The sequence below is a fragment of the Sinohyriopsis cumingii genome, chromosome 2, assembly GCF_028554795.1.
Source record: "Sinohyriopsis cumingii isolate HCF-2022 chromosome 2, ASM2855479v2, whole genome shotgun sequence".
Taxonomy (NCBI): Eukaryota; Metazoa; Mollusca; class Bivalvia; order Unionida; family Unionidae; genus Sinohyriopsis; species Sinohyriopsis cumingii.
In genome coordinates this window covers 35,939,985-35,957,407 of record NC_142962.1, presented here as the reverse complement: position 1 = coordinate 35,957,407, position 17,423 = coordinate 35,939,985, and the positions used below count along the sequence as shown (strand labels likewise).

The 17,423-nt window shown below is 35.9% G+C and overlaps 1 protein-coding gene across 5 annotated transcripts in view; it reads right to left on the bottom strand.

The window, feature by feature from the left end:
* LOC149804628 (E3 ubiquitin-protein ligase HECTD1-like) overlaps positions 1-17,423 on the bottom strand; it is a 212,023-nt gene that overhangs the window by 43,445 nt on the left and 151,155 nt on the right. For all 5 annotated transcript variants that reach the window (XM_089942605.1, XM_089942598.1, XM_089942612.1 and 2 more), the window contains 6 exons: positions 17,161-17,289; positions 16,016-16,229; positions 11,535-11,798; positions 11,069-11,361; positions 9,034-9,279; positions 6,934-7,064 (listed from right to left, as the gene is read on the bottom strand). In XM_089942605.1, the coding sequence (XP_089798731.1) occupies positions 6,934-7,064; positions 9,034-9,279; positions 11,069-11,361; positions 11,535-11,798; positions 16,016-16,229; positions 17,161-17,289 (1,277 nt within the window). The remainder of the gene's footprint in view (positions 1-6,933; positions 7,065-9,033; positions 9,280-11,068; positions 11,362-11,534; positions 11,799-16,015; positions 16,230-17,160; positions 17,290-17,423) is intronic.

Below are 17,423 nucleotides of genomic sequence, written 5' to 3'. Positions count from 1 at the left end.
AAGCAGGTCTATTTTCATTTAAGTACAACCACATATCAAAAAGTCTTTTCAGGAAATTCTTATGCTGATATGACAAAAATCCATTCTGGAAAAAAGCAATAACATTGTTTTCAAGATGCAAGTCATTTTGAATGTCAGAGTAGTACCATTTCATTGAAGACTAACTAAATTACCAGAAGCAGTCTTTTAGTAAAAGTCTCATATCAATATGACTGGCCATTCTGGTGGAGAAGCAGTAACAAGATTTTCATGATGACTACACTGATGGACCATACTGGATGTTTTTGTCGCACTACTTTCGTTTAGGACTAACTACCTCAGGGAGGGTGAACAGACCAATTTTGGAGCAAGTCTTCTTTGATAATAAAGCTTCCTATGAGAAAAAAAAAATACAAGGTCAATAATGTCAAACCAAAGTCTGAGATTTTCTCTGATTGGGTTAGCTCATTTTGTTACTTTATCTTTGTCGCTCTTGTGTTTTCAAATTTGTATGTGTGTTTGTTTACCCACCTGGACACTCATTGTTGGTCATCACCCTCCCTGCTGCTGTAGTGTGTGTGTAATTAAATCATCATTACATCAATAATGGAATCTCACACTGCTAGATTAGCTAGAAAGAAACTAGAGCCAATTAAGAAATATCTCCCTATTTGTGATTCTGTCAAGCAACAACTACAAGGGTGTCAGGAGTTTCATGTGGAATTTGCAGAAGGTGCAGAGCAAGTATTTAAACCGGTTACAAAGGCTACTGAAGTAGTTATAAAGGCTACTAAAGGTCTTCTTCCCACCTTAGAGCAAACTGCTAAAGCAACTGGAAAAATAGCAGAAAGAACTAAAAAAAAAAACACAAAAAAAGATTCTGAGAAAACTTCCAGGTGAAATAGCTGTGGCTCAACCACAAACACAAGAAATACTTGATAATATTGGCCAGCTTTGTTCAGAAGTACCTGATAAAATCGATCTTATACCAGAATCAGAACCAGAAACAGAACTCGAACAAGCAAGAGCCAAGATTGATATGATAAATTTACCGAAAAGAGTACTGCTACAATAAAACGAGTCAGCAATGAAAAATTACTCGTGTTTGCAGTGCAAAGTTTTGATCAAAGAGAGATATTTCACTTACACTACTGAGTTGATCAGGCCCAAAATAGTGATAAAAAGTACACTGCAGTTATCCATGGAACAGATAACTATCTTACATGGTTACAATAACAACCAAGCCAGTATTACAAAAACTAGGCAAACACTCCGGAAAAGGTCTTGCCACTGGCAGTGTAAAAACAACACCAAAAAAAACTTCCATTGCCCAATAAACTTTGTCCCTGCAATGTCCTTGCAGATATTGAATGGTTAGAAATTCTGATTGGCAGAAAATTAGCTGGTAATAATTCCCCAGAAATCATTAATGAAGCAGCTGATATTTGTCGGTATCATGGACATAAATGTTTATCAGTTAATCATCGATGAAATCGTTGATTATCATAGTGATTGAGAGTATGTCATTAGATACAACGAATAAAGGGGCCCAGAATGGCCAAGTGGTCTAAAGCGCTCTCTGTTATGGACCACTGCCATCTCACCTCTGTCTGCGTCGGTTCGAGTCTCGAATTCAGCCAATGTGGGTATGTGAGAAAGCTTGTCAGTAGCTTCTCATGGGTTGGTGGTTCTTTTCGTGGTTTTCCCGGGTTCTTCCTCCACCATTAATACTGGCCACCATGTACAGCCTATCATGTGCTGAAAAATGGTGTTAAACCCCACAACAACATCAACGACGACTAAAATAAGATGATCATACATAATGCTCAACCTGGAACGATCATGGTCAGGGTGATAAATTCGTGGTTACATGGACTCAGTGATGATGTTCAGGGTCTATTCAGAAGGATAACCCCAAAAGCAATACTGATTGCAAAACAATTATCACTGGAAGCTAATGATGTTGTTTGTGATAAAGGTATTGGTGCTTTTGGTGATGTTGCTAGTAAAGCATTCTCAGCAATCAAGGATAGACTAGTACGATTAATATGACGAAAACCGCAGCCATTAAAACTACCCAGCACTGAAGTTATGCCTTCAATTGTTAGTAAAATAATAAATCAAGCCGCAAATCAAAAACTTGCAGAGTTGGCTGGTGCACCCCTATAAGAAAAAGATAAAAGTATAACTGCTAGTCTGATAGCAGGATGTGGTCTTCCTGTTAGACGATAGCAAGTATAATAACGATGTTCAAACATGTATCTGATCTTGCATTTGACATGGATGCACCAGTTCTCAAGGATGAATCGGTACATGATTATCAATATCATTCATATGACGCACAAGAGCCAAAACAGTGTGGGCAAATTGAGCTGCAAGTTCAGGATACAAACAGATATTTCTTACCTGCTGAAGCATTTACTGAAGTAGAAGGTGAAATTCTAAAAGACAGATGATACTGAATATGGAGCTGATGTTAGAGCTGGTTTTGTTAATAATGGTGTCATGACATTGTTCAACAGTGCCACGTATAGCATCAATGGAAGAAACATTGAATCATGCCTGGAAAACATCGACATTGCTATGACGATACTTGGCCTTGCTCGATATAACGATAATTATTCAAGATCAGCTAGTCCGTCAATGTTGTTTATGAAGGATACTACTAACCACCCTGACAACAGACAGTAAGATAAAAGACAACCAAGAAACAAACCCAGCATTGCTGACATAGATGTGGAAAACATGATCATTAGCTTTAATCCAGAATTCAACTTAGGATTCACAGCATGTTGATCAATGCTAAAAGATGGAAGCAGAAGATTTTCATGTGCAATTCCACTTTCACATATCTTTGAATTTTGCAGAAATGTCAGAAAGGTCATTTTCGGAGCCAAGAATACAGTTGTACTTGTAAGAAAGGCTACCAACAATGATGCATTCTGGTGACCTCTTGGTGATGACGGTAAAGTAATTCTGACAAAACTTTCATTATGGATGCCATCAATGATACCATCACTCGCGGAAGAACAATGGTTGCTTTCTTTTATGGACTCAGGTGGTAAATCAGTATTATCATGGTTGATGATGACCACAGATAGTGTTCAAAGTAACACTAATGGTATATTCACATTGCAGATAGCATCACAGCAAGGTGTTTCTGCACCACGACATATATTTGTTGCTTTTCAAGATGCTGTATGAGTAAACTCAAAAACACACAGTACAATGATATTTGACAAACTTGGTATTACTGAGGTTTCACTGAATATAAATGGACATCAAGAACCATCCAAAGATATATCACTGAATTTTGAAAATAATCATGTAGCACGTGCATAATCATCATTTGATGACATTCATGGGATGTGATCAAAATATTGATACTGGTCTACAAATATCACAACTATATTTTTACAACACTGTATCCGATTTATTACTTTTTGCTGGAACACCTGGATTTATTGAGACAATCTATCATTGATATACACTTTCAAGCTCATGTGGCAAGAGGAGCTATAGCTAATTACTGAGCAATCACTGTTATTCTCTTAGATAAAACAATGTTACTTGAAGGAGTTGGTGGACGAATGAGAGTTATTGATGCCCCAATGGAAAACATGTAATTAAATTGCTCATGATATTATAATGTCATATCATCACGTCAGTGTCAGTCTGACTCCTGGTCAGATTAAAAAGCTTCAATCAAAATCAGCAAATAAATGCAGAACAAAAATAGCATAAAAACAAGATCAGATCGCAGGTGGTCCAAATAAACAATCACTGACAGAATGTCAACTCAGGCACTTCAATGAAGCCAAGCAATCAAAAAGACTTGGCATACAACTTAATCTTTCTGCGGGTGCCATTAAAGACGCAGTCAAGACGGGTGGTATATTTCCACTTCTTGCAGCTGTACCAGCATTAATAGCCGCTGCAGCCCCAGCTGTTGCAAAAGCAGCTGCATTTGGTGCTATTGGCACTGCTGCTGGGATGGCACTAAAGAAAGCAACAGGTCATGGAATAAAAGCTTCAAAAAAAGGGAAAGGGTCTAAGACTGCCAGGAACCAGCCATTGTGGTATGTAAAAGGTTTAAGACTTCCCAGAATACTTTGCTGATTCTTCCCATGTTCGATTTTGATTTACTTAATGCTGCTAAGTGATTAAATATAAAAAACTTCAGAGGTGTCTTTATGCGTGACCAATTACCAAAACAACCAAACCACGTTGAAATCGTTATAATTAATCTTGATGGAAGTTCTGGTCCAGGTACTCATTGGGTTGCATACGCAATTGATCCATGTGGAATTATTTGATCTGTATGGACTGGCACCACCAAAAGAATTTTTAAAATATGTTGACGGACTTAAAAACACTCCCGCCTGGTATTCAACATTACCAACACAGACAATAACTGATCTGCCAATATGTGGCCATGAAGTAATAATTGCTGTACTCTACGCTGTGTCAAAATCTTCCGATGCACCTCATAAGGTTGTACATGCGTACATGAGTTCTGTTTTAAATAATATAGTGGTTGATATTTATGGAAGATCTCATATCAAAGACAAGAAAAAATAGATGATATTGATTTGTTGAATTATGTGACTAGAGATGATCTTGCTGATCCTATGAACCTATCTGGAGTTGACTGGGATGAAGTTGTTATTTTTCAGGATACAGTGTTTTAAAGACAAGTAACATTAAGCGGGTCGACATATTTCATAGAGTTCTTGGTGCTACCATGGATAACATTCCAGTATTTACTGACGCTTTAGAATCAGAGACTCAAATGTATCAATCACAACGATCAGAAATGAAATTATTAAAAGTGTTGCTAATCGTTTATTATCTACTGGTGATACAATGACAGGTGAATTTTTCATGACGCTGAAACAACAACAGAATAATCATTGTGTGAGCTGTAAAACAGTAATGTTGTGGCAGTATTCAAATAATAATCCAAGACAGTTTACCGTACATAGAATTAATAGTAGTCTTGGTCACACATGCAAAAATATGATGCTGACCTGTCTTGAATGTAATCAACATTGAGGTGCCAGTTCACAAAAGTGAATGTGGTGGTAATTGTGTATCCTCAGGAATTACTTGTAATTGTTCACATACAAATCCACGCTGAGGAGCAGTTGAATCTAATCTAGTCTGTAGACTGCAGTCTACCTGTCGATCTTACACGCTGGAAATGTTATGTGTCATCACACTCCAAACAGGATCAGTTGCTCTATTTTTACCACCTTCAAATTCACCAGGTTCATATAAGTATCTCAGTCACATTACTTAGTACTGGTTGTTTTGAGGAGTTATGTCCTTATATTGGTATATGTTTTTTTGTGACTGCATTGATGGATTTCATAGAAACTGCATGAGTAATTCCATTATTTAATGCAGCTATTACACTTGGTAGTTTTGCAACCTATTCACGCGATCTCATGTCTTTCTGAATTATTTCCTTCACATACTGATATTCAAATAACCACTAAGCAAGTGTTCAATTAAATCATTCAACAATTGCCTGATCACAATGAATTGTGATACGTCCTCATCTGATTTTGACGTTATGTTTTTTCATCAGAGATGACAATGCACCAAGAAACTCCTTGCCAGGATCAACCTGTAGCAACTGTGGCCATCGTAGACTGCCATGTTGATAAATTCAAACACAGATGCAATTTCAGTTGCTCTTTCAGCTGATAGTGTTGTTCTGCTTCTTTATACTTACTTGCAACGTCAATGACAGTTAACACATATCTGTATGTGCGTGACTGACATCTACCAATTTTAATGGTATCATGGGGTAAAACAAAGTATTTCCTGATGAATTTCATTGGAAGCGCTGACATCAAAATGTGCACACTGAATTTGTTTAGGTGGTGGTATATAAATTTGCCATATTGCCTGTCATGCTAACCAATTTGCAGCAACAGAACATGTGACATTTGCTGCACCAACAAGTTTACTAATCGCTGCTTTACCCCTCCAATATCCTCTTGGGCAATAATAAATCGATTTTATTATAATAATAATAATAATCGGTTGATTAATTACCGGCCCCTAATACTAGTTTACCTTTCATCACAGATTTTACTAGGAAGCTAGTATGTTTTTATCTGAGAGATTTGTTTTTTATGGAATTTAACGAGTTAATCAACTTGACATCTGCAACATGTCGTTGTAAATCAATATTATCATACACTACATCATGAATGTGACATGCTTGATCAATCGCATTTATTAGATACTCTCTATGTCTTGGATGATCTTGCTCATCAAGTCGGACATCAAGTTGGGGTCCAGGACAACAATAATTATATCCATGAAGATGTTTTTATCCTGGGTATTTAGCCAATGAAGATCCTGGTATTTTCCTCATGAAGCAGCGATATCACCACCTCTTCATATACGAGACAAAATAAATTTGTATTTTTTTGTACCTCATTTCACACATCTGACTGTAAGCAGAGAGGGTGAAGACCAACAATGAGTGTCCAGGTGGGTAAACAAACACATGTACAAATTTGAAAACACAACAGTGACAAAGATAAAGTAACAAAATAAGCTAAACCAATTAGAGAAAATCTCATTCAGTTTGACATTATTGACCATTTATTTTTATTTTTATCGTAGGAAGCTTTATTTTCAAAAAAAAAACTTGCTCCAAAATTGGTCTGTTCACCCTCCCTGCTGCTTCTTTGAATGAACATGCAAGTAAAGTTTCATGGCAATCCTTGTGGTAGTTAACTAGTAGTGCTAACAGATGGACAGATGGATGCTGGATGATATGCATCACATAAGCTCTTATGGTGTCTGACCAGAATAGCTAAAAATTCATTAAAATTAGGTAATATACCAAAGGAAGTTAAAACATTTCAACAGGTTTTTAGTGGGTTTCAACTGCTAAACAATAATTGCTATCTGCAGATAAATGGTACATACACATAAGTTGGCTCCCATATCCTTTTGTGTCTCTCTGTTCTGTTGTTTACAGATCCCATCGTTAGAAGCTGTTGTAGGTAGCTGAATATACATGCATTCTCATCTGTCAGGCAAACTTCCTCATCACCCATCTGAAAAAGCAAAGATTAAGTATGAAAATTCCCTCTTTGTTGAAGGCCATTTATTTCAACTGAATTTCATTGATTCAGTGTTGATAGCATAATAAATTCTAATAACAAGACAAGCATACTGCCCACCCTGCCTAATTCTCTTGAACAGTTTGAGTTTTTACTCCAAAATTATTGTTAATTTCATATAACATCCATATATTAAATGTGATAACACCTCAATACTAATGTCTTTGTCCAAAATCTAATTCTCTTCCTTTAATCATAGTAGCCTTGCTTTCTAACCTCAGAATAAATGGGCTTCTTACATACCAAAAATGCAATCCATCCAAAGTTTGATCAAAGTATGTGTTGTCAAATTAATGTAATTTTGTGGAACCAATTTTAATTCTTTCAGTCCCAGCTACCATGACCACAAGGATTTGTTTATAACTGATCCCCTAAAGAGGAATGGGGGGTATAAAATAATAGTAAAAACACGATTTTTTTCAGAGCTTGATAAATTCAAGATGGAAAAGTTCTTACAATCTGGGTTGGAATGCATCATACCTATGGAAAGTAGTCTGTACAGGGCTGACCATACACAGCAGATATGATTTCTTCTTACAAGTAAACAACAATGAAATGTTTTACTAAGCAATTTAATTTAATGTTGTAAAAATGTATTCTGATGCAATCTCCCAACCACTGTATCATGTCAATATAAACAATTTTACCATATTCTGATAAAAATTCTTTCCAGTGATAAAGGTATAATTAAAATGCATAGATGCTACTTATAACTTAACTTGTCTTAATGATATATCCATCTGTTTAACAAGTTCTATTAAAACTTGAGAAAAAAATGAGAAATATAGTCTAGAAGCAGGCAAAAAGTTCAGACAGCCGGATGCAAAATCGCTTCGTGAACAAACACATCTGGAGAATTTATAATGATATAAGGTTTTATTTACCATGTTTAAGTAAAATCTGATTGAAATTCTATCTCCAGAGCAGGTATAAGCTCTGCATATTGGATACAAGATTAACTCCAATTCCAACCCATCCAATGTCTTGATGATAAATGACTGTTAAACAAGTCTGATTAAAATCAGATCAAAAATAGATTCACCATATTTCTGACAAGTTCATCCAATCAGAAGCAAGACTACTTCTTTAAGGTGCATGGATCTTTGTCAATGAAGTCTTGATGATAATACCACTAATGATTTAGGCCTATATACAAAGTTTTATCAAAAGTCTATCAAAACTAGTCTCTAAAATAATATGCAGGCTCATTAATATGACTGGAGCATATTCACTATAAAAGTTTTCCCCCATTCTGATGATATAAGCTTCCAGTTAAAGTTTGATTAGCAGATCCGACACTTGGCCTTGGATGCCAGGTCACCTCAAATATATACATGGATCCTGTTCCTTACCCAAATCATACGAAATCATAAGAAGTCTAAATTCCATGTTTTTCCCAAGTTAGATCAAAACTGGACCACAAATAATGCATCCAGTGCGTATCAGTCCAGTCTAAAATCTTGAAGATGTGAGCACATATTCTTAAGATCCTGATGATTAAGCACATATTCCAAGTTGGATCAGAAATATTGCCACCAGTGGGCTAACAAGCTCAGTTAATCAACATCACCTCATTAATATTCACAGATGCTACTCAGTGTCTGGGTTGTGATCAAAATCAAATCAGAAATATGTCCTCCAGTGGGTAAAAAGTTCAGCCAATTAGATGCAAAATCACTTCATTAGTATATGTGGATCTCACCCATTACTGAACTCATCTGAAATCTTGATCATAAGCTTATACTCCAACTTGGATTAAAATCAGACAGAAATGTGGCCTCCAGAGCATACTGTTAATGCACAGTCAGACTAAACAATGGCTACTGTGCCATATCACAATGACTGCAGGGTCATATCATAAGTTCATCTGACCTTACAAGGTGAGCTACAAAAATGTACTGACCCCTGGCAGTGCTGGAGCCTTAAGGAAGAGGACCAATTTGGGCTGAGACCGCTGGTTCTCTTCCTTCACCTCTCGTTCATTCTCAGAACCTGGGGGAGGAACATCAAAGTCCTGGATTTGGTTCACATTGTTACGTCCTGGGCGGGGATCAAAGGCGGGGATAAGAGCTGAGAACTGTCGCTTCAACACAAACTCATCATCCCAAGTTTTCTTTTTCTCTCCTCTATTATCAAGCTCCTCTTCCTCCTGAACAAATAAGGGAAAGGAAACAAAATACACAAGATGAAAAAAATTGTTTCATAGATGCTAGGTTCACATTACCATTATATCTAGATTTATAGCATGGAAAGAATGTTATGTTGATTGCTTCTAAGAAAGTCTGTCAAATGACTAGTTTCGATTACTGGTTACAATAAGCAACCATCCTTTCTATGATTTTTCACTATTTATAGGTATATCCTATCATTGTTCTACACTCTAGATTCTAAGATATTAATTAATTAAGTACAATGTAATTAGCATTCTCTCCTATAAATCTGTAGTAGTCTCTGGGAGCCACTGTAAATTGTAATTATCATGCAGAAGATAATTAAGACTAAAGTGATCTTGACCTATGAAATGTTGGCCCATGTGACATATATCAACATTCTTAATTTCCTTTTCCTATGATATCAGTGCATTAAGACTAGAGTGCCCCCCCCCCCCAACTTGTATTTTATCCACTTTCAAAACACTGTTCATAAAATTTGTATCCAGAGTGATTGTCATTGTCCTCTCCTGGAAGCTAGATCTTATTGACTGAAAGTCACTGGGTTTGAGTGACTTCAGAGTGACTGATAGTATAATCAATATTATAAGCAAACTTCATGCAACAGTAATTACCTTGGTTAGTTACTACATCTGAGCCCAAATATAAAATGTATTCAGACTAATCTTCTTATGTCTACTCATTCATATGTACAATATGCAGTTAACCTGTGGAGAGTAATCTATTACAATTTATATTACATAGTTATTATAATGGAAACCTATTTATTCCTATTACAAACTACTCTAGTCAGAAAGGACCTTCTGCATAGGCTATGTGGTACCTATATACAACATGCAAAACTCCATGTGGTCATGAACTAAACACAAATACTTAACCTCTTCGCAAAGCAACAGAATATTAGCAACAGTGACCTTCTTTAGCCATAAGAAGTAATACTAATAAAAGTGTATCCAAAGATCAAGTTTCAAGATTTGAACATGCAAAGCACCAAGAAATTAACTTTAAACCCTAAATTTCGACCATCACTGAAGCATAAAATGTAGATACTGAGACATCTTTTGCATCAACGGTTTAGTACTCATGACATTCCCTTCACCAAGTTTCACGATTCACAGTAGAAGAGTATGCAAATAAAGGAAAACATCTATTAGGTATTTTAAAAAAATATAAATCATAGTGAACCTTTCTTAGTTATAAAGATGTGGTAACAGAGATGAATATCATCATCCGGTTTCATGATTCTAGGATGAACAATGCCTGAGACATAAACTTAAAGTACAAACTTTAACCAAGTCAGTGAAATGTAAAATACTAGTCATAATTATCAACTTTTGCCATTGCCATGCAGGAGCAGTGCTAATCAAAATGCATATATCCAACAAGTTTCAAGATTCTGGACAGAACAGCATGTACTTAGCATGAAGAAAAAAAAGCCTGATTTTGTAAACTGCAATGGCATTATTTTTCATTTCTGCACAAGTAACTTTGAAGTTTTTTGGTTAGGTACTCTATGGCACATTAATACAAATAGGTTACTTAGCACTATACTACCATGCCAAAGGATACACCAAGGTAGCCATCCCATGCTGATCTTACGGTAGATTCCAAATCTGCACTCATTCTGTTCCAAGTCTGGAACACTAATCAATGAGCTGCCATCACTCCTTAACTTTAAGGAGATAATTACATACTTTACATTTCTGTTAACAATAAAATTAATAATACAAGAATCTGGAACTACTAATGTGGGTAAATTAAACTTACCAGGACATCATCATACACATCATCATCTTCATTCTCATCTTCATTTTCATCATCATCATCATCTGGTTCTGGCAATTCCTCATCATCCTCAAGTTCTGCCAATAATGAGGTGGCCCTACAGCTCTCAAGGAATTCATTGTCACTCTCACTAGATGTAGAGGTCAGACTACGAGTCAATGCCTGGCTTAGAGAAGTCACATTGACCATGGTCTGAGTATTGGTTAGCGTATTGACTGTATTGGAAACTGAGGTGGTTAAATTAGGAAAGCTCTGAGCAGCTGACAGTAAGGTGTCTGGAATGAAAGGATAAATAAACATCGAGTTATCAGGAATCAATCTTTATACTAACTGAACTGAATGAAGTGCTGATTGCAAACTTTACAATGTAATACTAAAAGCCAAACAATATTACTGCTACTTTTTCCCCTTTAACGTCCAACATGCTCAATGATACTGATCTACTTACTTGATGAATTGGAGGGCAGAAGCCTGACCAAATTTCCTTGTGTGCTGCGGACCATATTATTCCCTGACACAACGCCCAGGAATCTCCTGGCTTGGGCAAATGTCTCCAGCAGACTGGGCTCCATACTGGCTGGCAAGTTTGGCACACTGACACTCATCGGATTGGTTGGAGAAGTACGGGTCTGAGATTCTGGCTTCTTGTTGTCCAGTCTTACATGTTTTTCTTTAATCTTAGTGGATTCTTTGTCTTCTCCACCTTTTGCACCTGTTTATAAAGTAAAATAATACAGATATACGCATACAAGATGAATTAAATGAACTATTCATAATTGTTCCTCTTCCAATTAGGAATCTGAAGCCCAAAATTGAAAAGAGCAAGATCTCAGATTTCTTAGTCATATCCAACATATAGAATATCTTCCTCTTTTGACCTGAACCAAGACCAGATATGTCCATTGTCAACCAGGGAAATTAGTGACAAAAGGGTAAAAAAAATTGTGATTTCTGATTCTGTTGAAAAAATTTGTGATATCTACTGCAGCAAATAAAAATTCCATATGTAAGCCAAAAGAATTATAAAATCACTGAAAAACATTACAAAACATGTCTATGTGCAGTTATACAACACTTTTTACAGTACACAGCTCTGTGTATTCTTTTAATTGTCCTCCAAATGGCTACTGGCTCTTTTCCCAATCACATTATCCTGTCACCAGACTGGCCAGTCCTAACACTAACCTCTTAACACTGAGCTACCAAGTGAGGCAGCTGTTAATACCATTTTTGTAAATCTTTGGTATGCCTCAGCCAAGGAATGAACCCACGACCTCCTGCTTCCAAGGCAGAGACTCTAACCACTAGGCCACCAGAGCAGTTTCATTTTTAATAACAGTAATACATCATTCGCAAATAATGCATTTCTAAATTTACCGGTCAGGTGGAAGGCTAACAGCCACAACAAAATATGGTACAAGAAAATCAAATGCATTTAACCTTACAGTAGGAGTGTTCACTAGATTAATCTGGTAGATGGTTGTGCTGTCACATATGGACCCAACAAGTAAATCCCTTTGCACTGGTGTGCCAAATAAGGAAGAAAGAAGAATGAAAAGATTTACAAGACTGCCAGAAGATGGTTCTTATAACATCATCCAAAGATGCTTCAAGTAGTTCCAAGATGAAGCAACAGCCCTAACCTCATGAGCTTAAATTACCATAAAGGAATGGTTCTTTTTGGTTAGGGACCAATAAACACTATTGATCATGAAGACAATCCACTCCTAAATGGAAGCTGCCTAAACATTAGAAAGAGAGGATTCTGAACAGTAAACAGCGTAAACAACCTTTTCCACTGACAAGGTAAGAAGTTCTACTTTCTTTCACTGACACTAAGGAGAAGGATATTGTCTTAACGCTAAGGTTTTTGAAAAAAAGTTTCATTTAAAGGTGATTTAAATAATGCCCCAGGAACACACAAAAGGTTCCATCAAAGCATTAACCTCTTAACACTGGAGACCACTACACCATCTAGGAGAAGTAAGTCTGTTTACATTGGAGACAACTGTTCTTGTGAGAACTGATAGTACTCAAATATATAAATTTTGATATACCTCTAATAACTTCTTTAATGTACTGTTGATATCATATTGGGATTACCTAGTGAGTTGCTCTTGAATACAATTGTAATTATTGAAGAAAGAAGGTAAATTCCAAGTGTAGTTGTATCACAAAGTTTTATCCAAAATGATGCTTGTACAAAATGAGAGGTAATGAGAGTGAAGTTTCTGAAGATGAACATTTGAATGATATGAGTGTTTACAATCTTGTGAAGTTAAATGAAACTGAATGGACCTGTGCCAATAGGGGAGACTGATGACGATGAGGAAGACTTTGAAGGCTTTAAACCAGGAGTCATATGATCCACGTAACTTTGGACAACATTAAAAAAGAACACGAATGATTTACTTCATTTTCTGAAAGAGCTGGACCCACCCAAGTGTTGGATAGTTCCAGAAAAGCTCTACATTATTATCAGTCTTAATATTGGAATTAATCTAAAGTACATGCCAATAAAGGTGGATTACATATTTGGAAATTTTCATTTCCTATGTGGTAAAAAGATAATCATATTTTACCTTTTTCCACATATATTTAACAGTTGTAACTCGCATGTAAATTTTAGTAAAATAATCATAATATTTTATTTTTAACCTTCATTTTGACACCAAATTCATCCAGATAATTTTAAAATTGGAAAGTTGTAATTTTAAGATCCCCAAGTAATTTTGCTTTGCAACTCAAAAGTAATCCAAATATTGAGTGTAAGAAAAGACTACCCTATAGCCCTTAATAGTGGAAAAAGAAAATTCTCTTTCCTCAAAAAAAGGATGAAAAGTATGCAACTAGATCTTGGAGAGCTATGATCAATGTGTTTCCTACTGAGCCAATTGAGGGGTGTGTGGCTATCAGATGAACCAAAACATGGAGATCCTGACTTGGTGGAGAACATGTGAAATTATTTTAAATATGGGAATGCTTCAAGTATACAGGCAATCCCACTTCTGTCTGAAAGTGTTCACTGCCCAGGTCCTCTAATGTGGCACTGGTGAAGAAGAAAAAAAGTCCAAAAAGTGTTCACTGCCCAGGTCCTCTAATGTGGCATTGGAGAAGAAGAAAAAAAGTCCAAAAAGTGTTCACTGCCCAGGTTCTCTAATGTGGCACTGGTGAAGAAGAAAAAAAGTCCAAAAAGTACCTCTGCTACCAACATGTACCCCCATCACCATGGTAAAACCCCCGGCGGTAAAGGCAAGGCCAAATAAAAGAATCAACAAAAAAAAACAACATCCTTGATGAGACAAAAATATAGGTATTTCCTGTGAGGCAGGGAAACGGGGATGTAAAGGTATATATCCTGCAGATTTGTGGACACTGTCCATTTGTAGGCCTTATGATATTCTTGAACAAGGTGGTAGTCTCCATCTTGAAACATTCTTCGCTAAGAAATTTGTTTAAGGTTAGCTCATGATGAGCCAAAATTTTGTCTTTTTTGTAACACCACAAAGATACATGAATGGTAACCTTGAGTTTGGTTGTTTTTCAGTCCTGTCATGAGGGAGATGCTGCAGTGGAAATTCACAATGCTAAATACCTCCCTCCTTAGAAAGTGGCAAGAGTCCAAAGATCTGTCCCATGGGCTCTTCAACCACCTCATTTAGTGAATGATGGATGTGAAATAGTTCTGAACTATGGATGCTTATTTGTCTGTTGAAGCTGACCCTGTTTTAAGAACTTTTGAGTAGGTTAGGAAGAGAACGCTGAAGAGTATATCTACCTCAAGTAGCACATCCCTCAAAATGTTCTTGCTGTAGTCCAGGAAGACCTATGGCTTGTAACATCTGCCATACCCTGAAACTGGGGAGGGGGCCAAAGGATCTAACCTTCAATGTACTAAGAGACCAAGCATCAGGGATCTTTGACCTTCAGGCTATCTCTGAACCACCTTGTTTCTGTCCCATAGAGGGCATGACTTTGCAATAGTGGGGCAATTTTCTGTCAAGTCCCAACTTGATGCATCCATAGATAACATAGGACATCAATCTATCAATCAAGGATCTACAGAACATATTATGGTGCATGATTTAAAGCTAAGATACAGACAAAAAATCTGACAGTGTTGAAATCATGCAAATTATCTAGTGATAACATGGTCTTCATCATTTTGTATATGGAAGCTTTGAGTTAATGAAAAATACCAGATGGGTGTACGTTTGATTCCTAGCATCAGCCTGGATTGACTACCATGGTACATCCTTGGATTAATGAAAAATACCAGATGGGTGTAGGTTAGATTCCTAGCATCAGCCTGGATTGACTACCATGGTACATCCTTGGATTAATGAAAAATACCAGATGGGTGTATGTTTGATTCCTAGCATCAGCCTGGATTGACTACCATGGTACATCCTTGGATTAATGAAAAATACCAGATGGGTGTACATTAGATTTCTAGCATCAGCCTGGATTGACTACCATGGTACATCCTTGGATTAATGAAAAATATCAGATGGGTGTATGTTTGATTCCTAGCATCAGCCTGGATTGACTACCATGGTACATCCTTGGGCATGGCACTTTACATGGTTCAACATATCAATAAAAAGTGTTGTTGTGAAAACATCAAACCAAACATAACAAAACCAAACAATTACAAACTGGCAAACTAAACAAAAATAAGTACCTGTGGAGAATTTTTTTTTTGTAATGTAACCTGAATATAGGATTGTTTATAAAAATGAATTTCTCCAAATTCAAACAAAAAGGAGTACTGAATCACAATATCTGTTTGGAATAAATATTTTTTTAAAAATCTTATAAAAATATTATTAATAAGAATAAACAGTTAGTGAAAAAAAGATGAATTAATCACTCTTGTGACAGAATCTAAGATGTTAAACTGAACCAAAATATAAATTCTCTATAAACCTGTTTCAGTACTCTTTGCTGCTGTGGCCAAATCAGACTGGCTGGCTTGTGGCTGGTTTACATTACTGCTGCTTGGTTGATCTTGATTTTCATGGTGGACAAGAACGATGGGTTCTGCAGCTGGAATGTTCTCATCCATTTGATCCATATGTACCAAGATACCTGTATCGGATGTCGCCAGGTTCATCATGCTTTCTGCCAAGTTCTCAGCCACCTAGATTGTAAAATTAAGATCTGGGAATTTGTATGCTAACCAATTTTCATTATTTTTTATTTAAAAGAGATATTGCAATCAGAACTAAAAATTTGTGGATTACCACTGACAATATTATTAACTAGATCTTTAAATTTATGCATTAACCATTACATTCACACAAATTTGTCCCTCACTTATATAGTAATTCACAGTACATTTGTCTCATAAAGTTAAGGTTACTTTACCTTATTAATGGAAAGATGTTAATCTAAAATGAACAAATGCTTCTTTAACTAACTGATCAACCATAATAAGTCTTAGAATTACATTTATCTCTCCTTAAAATCAAGACTTTACAGGAAAAGATAATTATGTTTTAACATCTTCAAAGCTTGAAAATTTCTCTTGAAATGGAAATGACTAAAAAAATTATTCCTTTATTATTTGAATTTACACTTCAATATCTGCTACTAGCTCCATCATTTTTAAACATAAACAATGGTTGATATAAACATAAGCAATGGTTGATATCAACATAAAAAATGATTAATATGAACATAAACAATGGTTGATATGAACATAAACAATGGTTGATATGAACATAAACAATGGTTAATATAAGCATAAACAATGGTTGATATAAACATAAACAATGGCTGATATAAAGTTAACTGAAAGAAACAATTCAATTGGTACTTACTGACCAGGCACATGATCAAAAGTTGTGTCTATAACTCAAGCTCCAAGTTAAAATGGTTTATATACAGAAATGTTTATCATATTTAAATTAGAATAATATCATGTTTTCTGATTTCTGAACTTTGGTACTCCGCCAGCATGCTAAATTTCAGAGATTTATATGTACCCCGAGTATCACATCTGAATTAAGAGTTTTCAGCTTGATTTTCACTTTCAGTACTGGGAAAACAAGTTTTTATGCCAGACTTACAGATTTAACAGTGGAGGTGAGGTTTTCAGCTGAGGATGCCTGTTCTGTGGTAGCTACAGAGGACTTCTCCTCTGATACTTCATTCAAACTTGGTGTAGAACTGCTCTTTCTACTTGTCAATACACTCACCTAATGACAAGAAATCACTGTTTACTCCTGCACATTTTATGATTTATATATATATATATATATATATATATATATATATATATATATATATATATATATATATATATATATATATATATAGCGAGAGACAGACA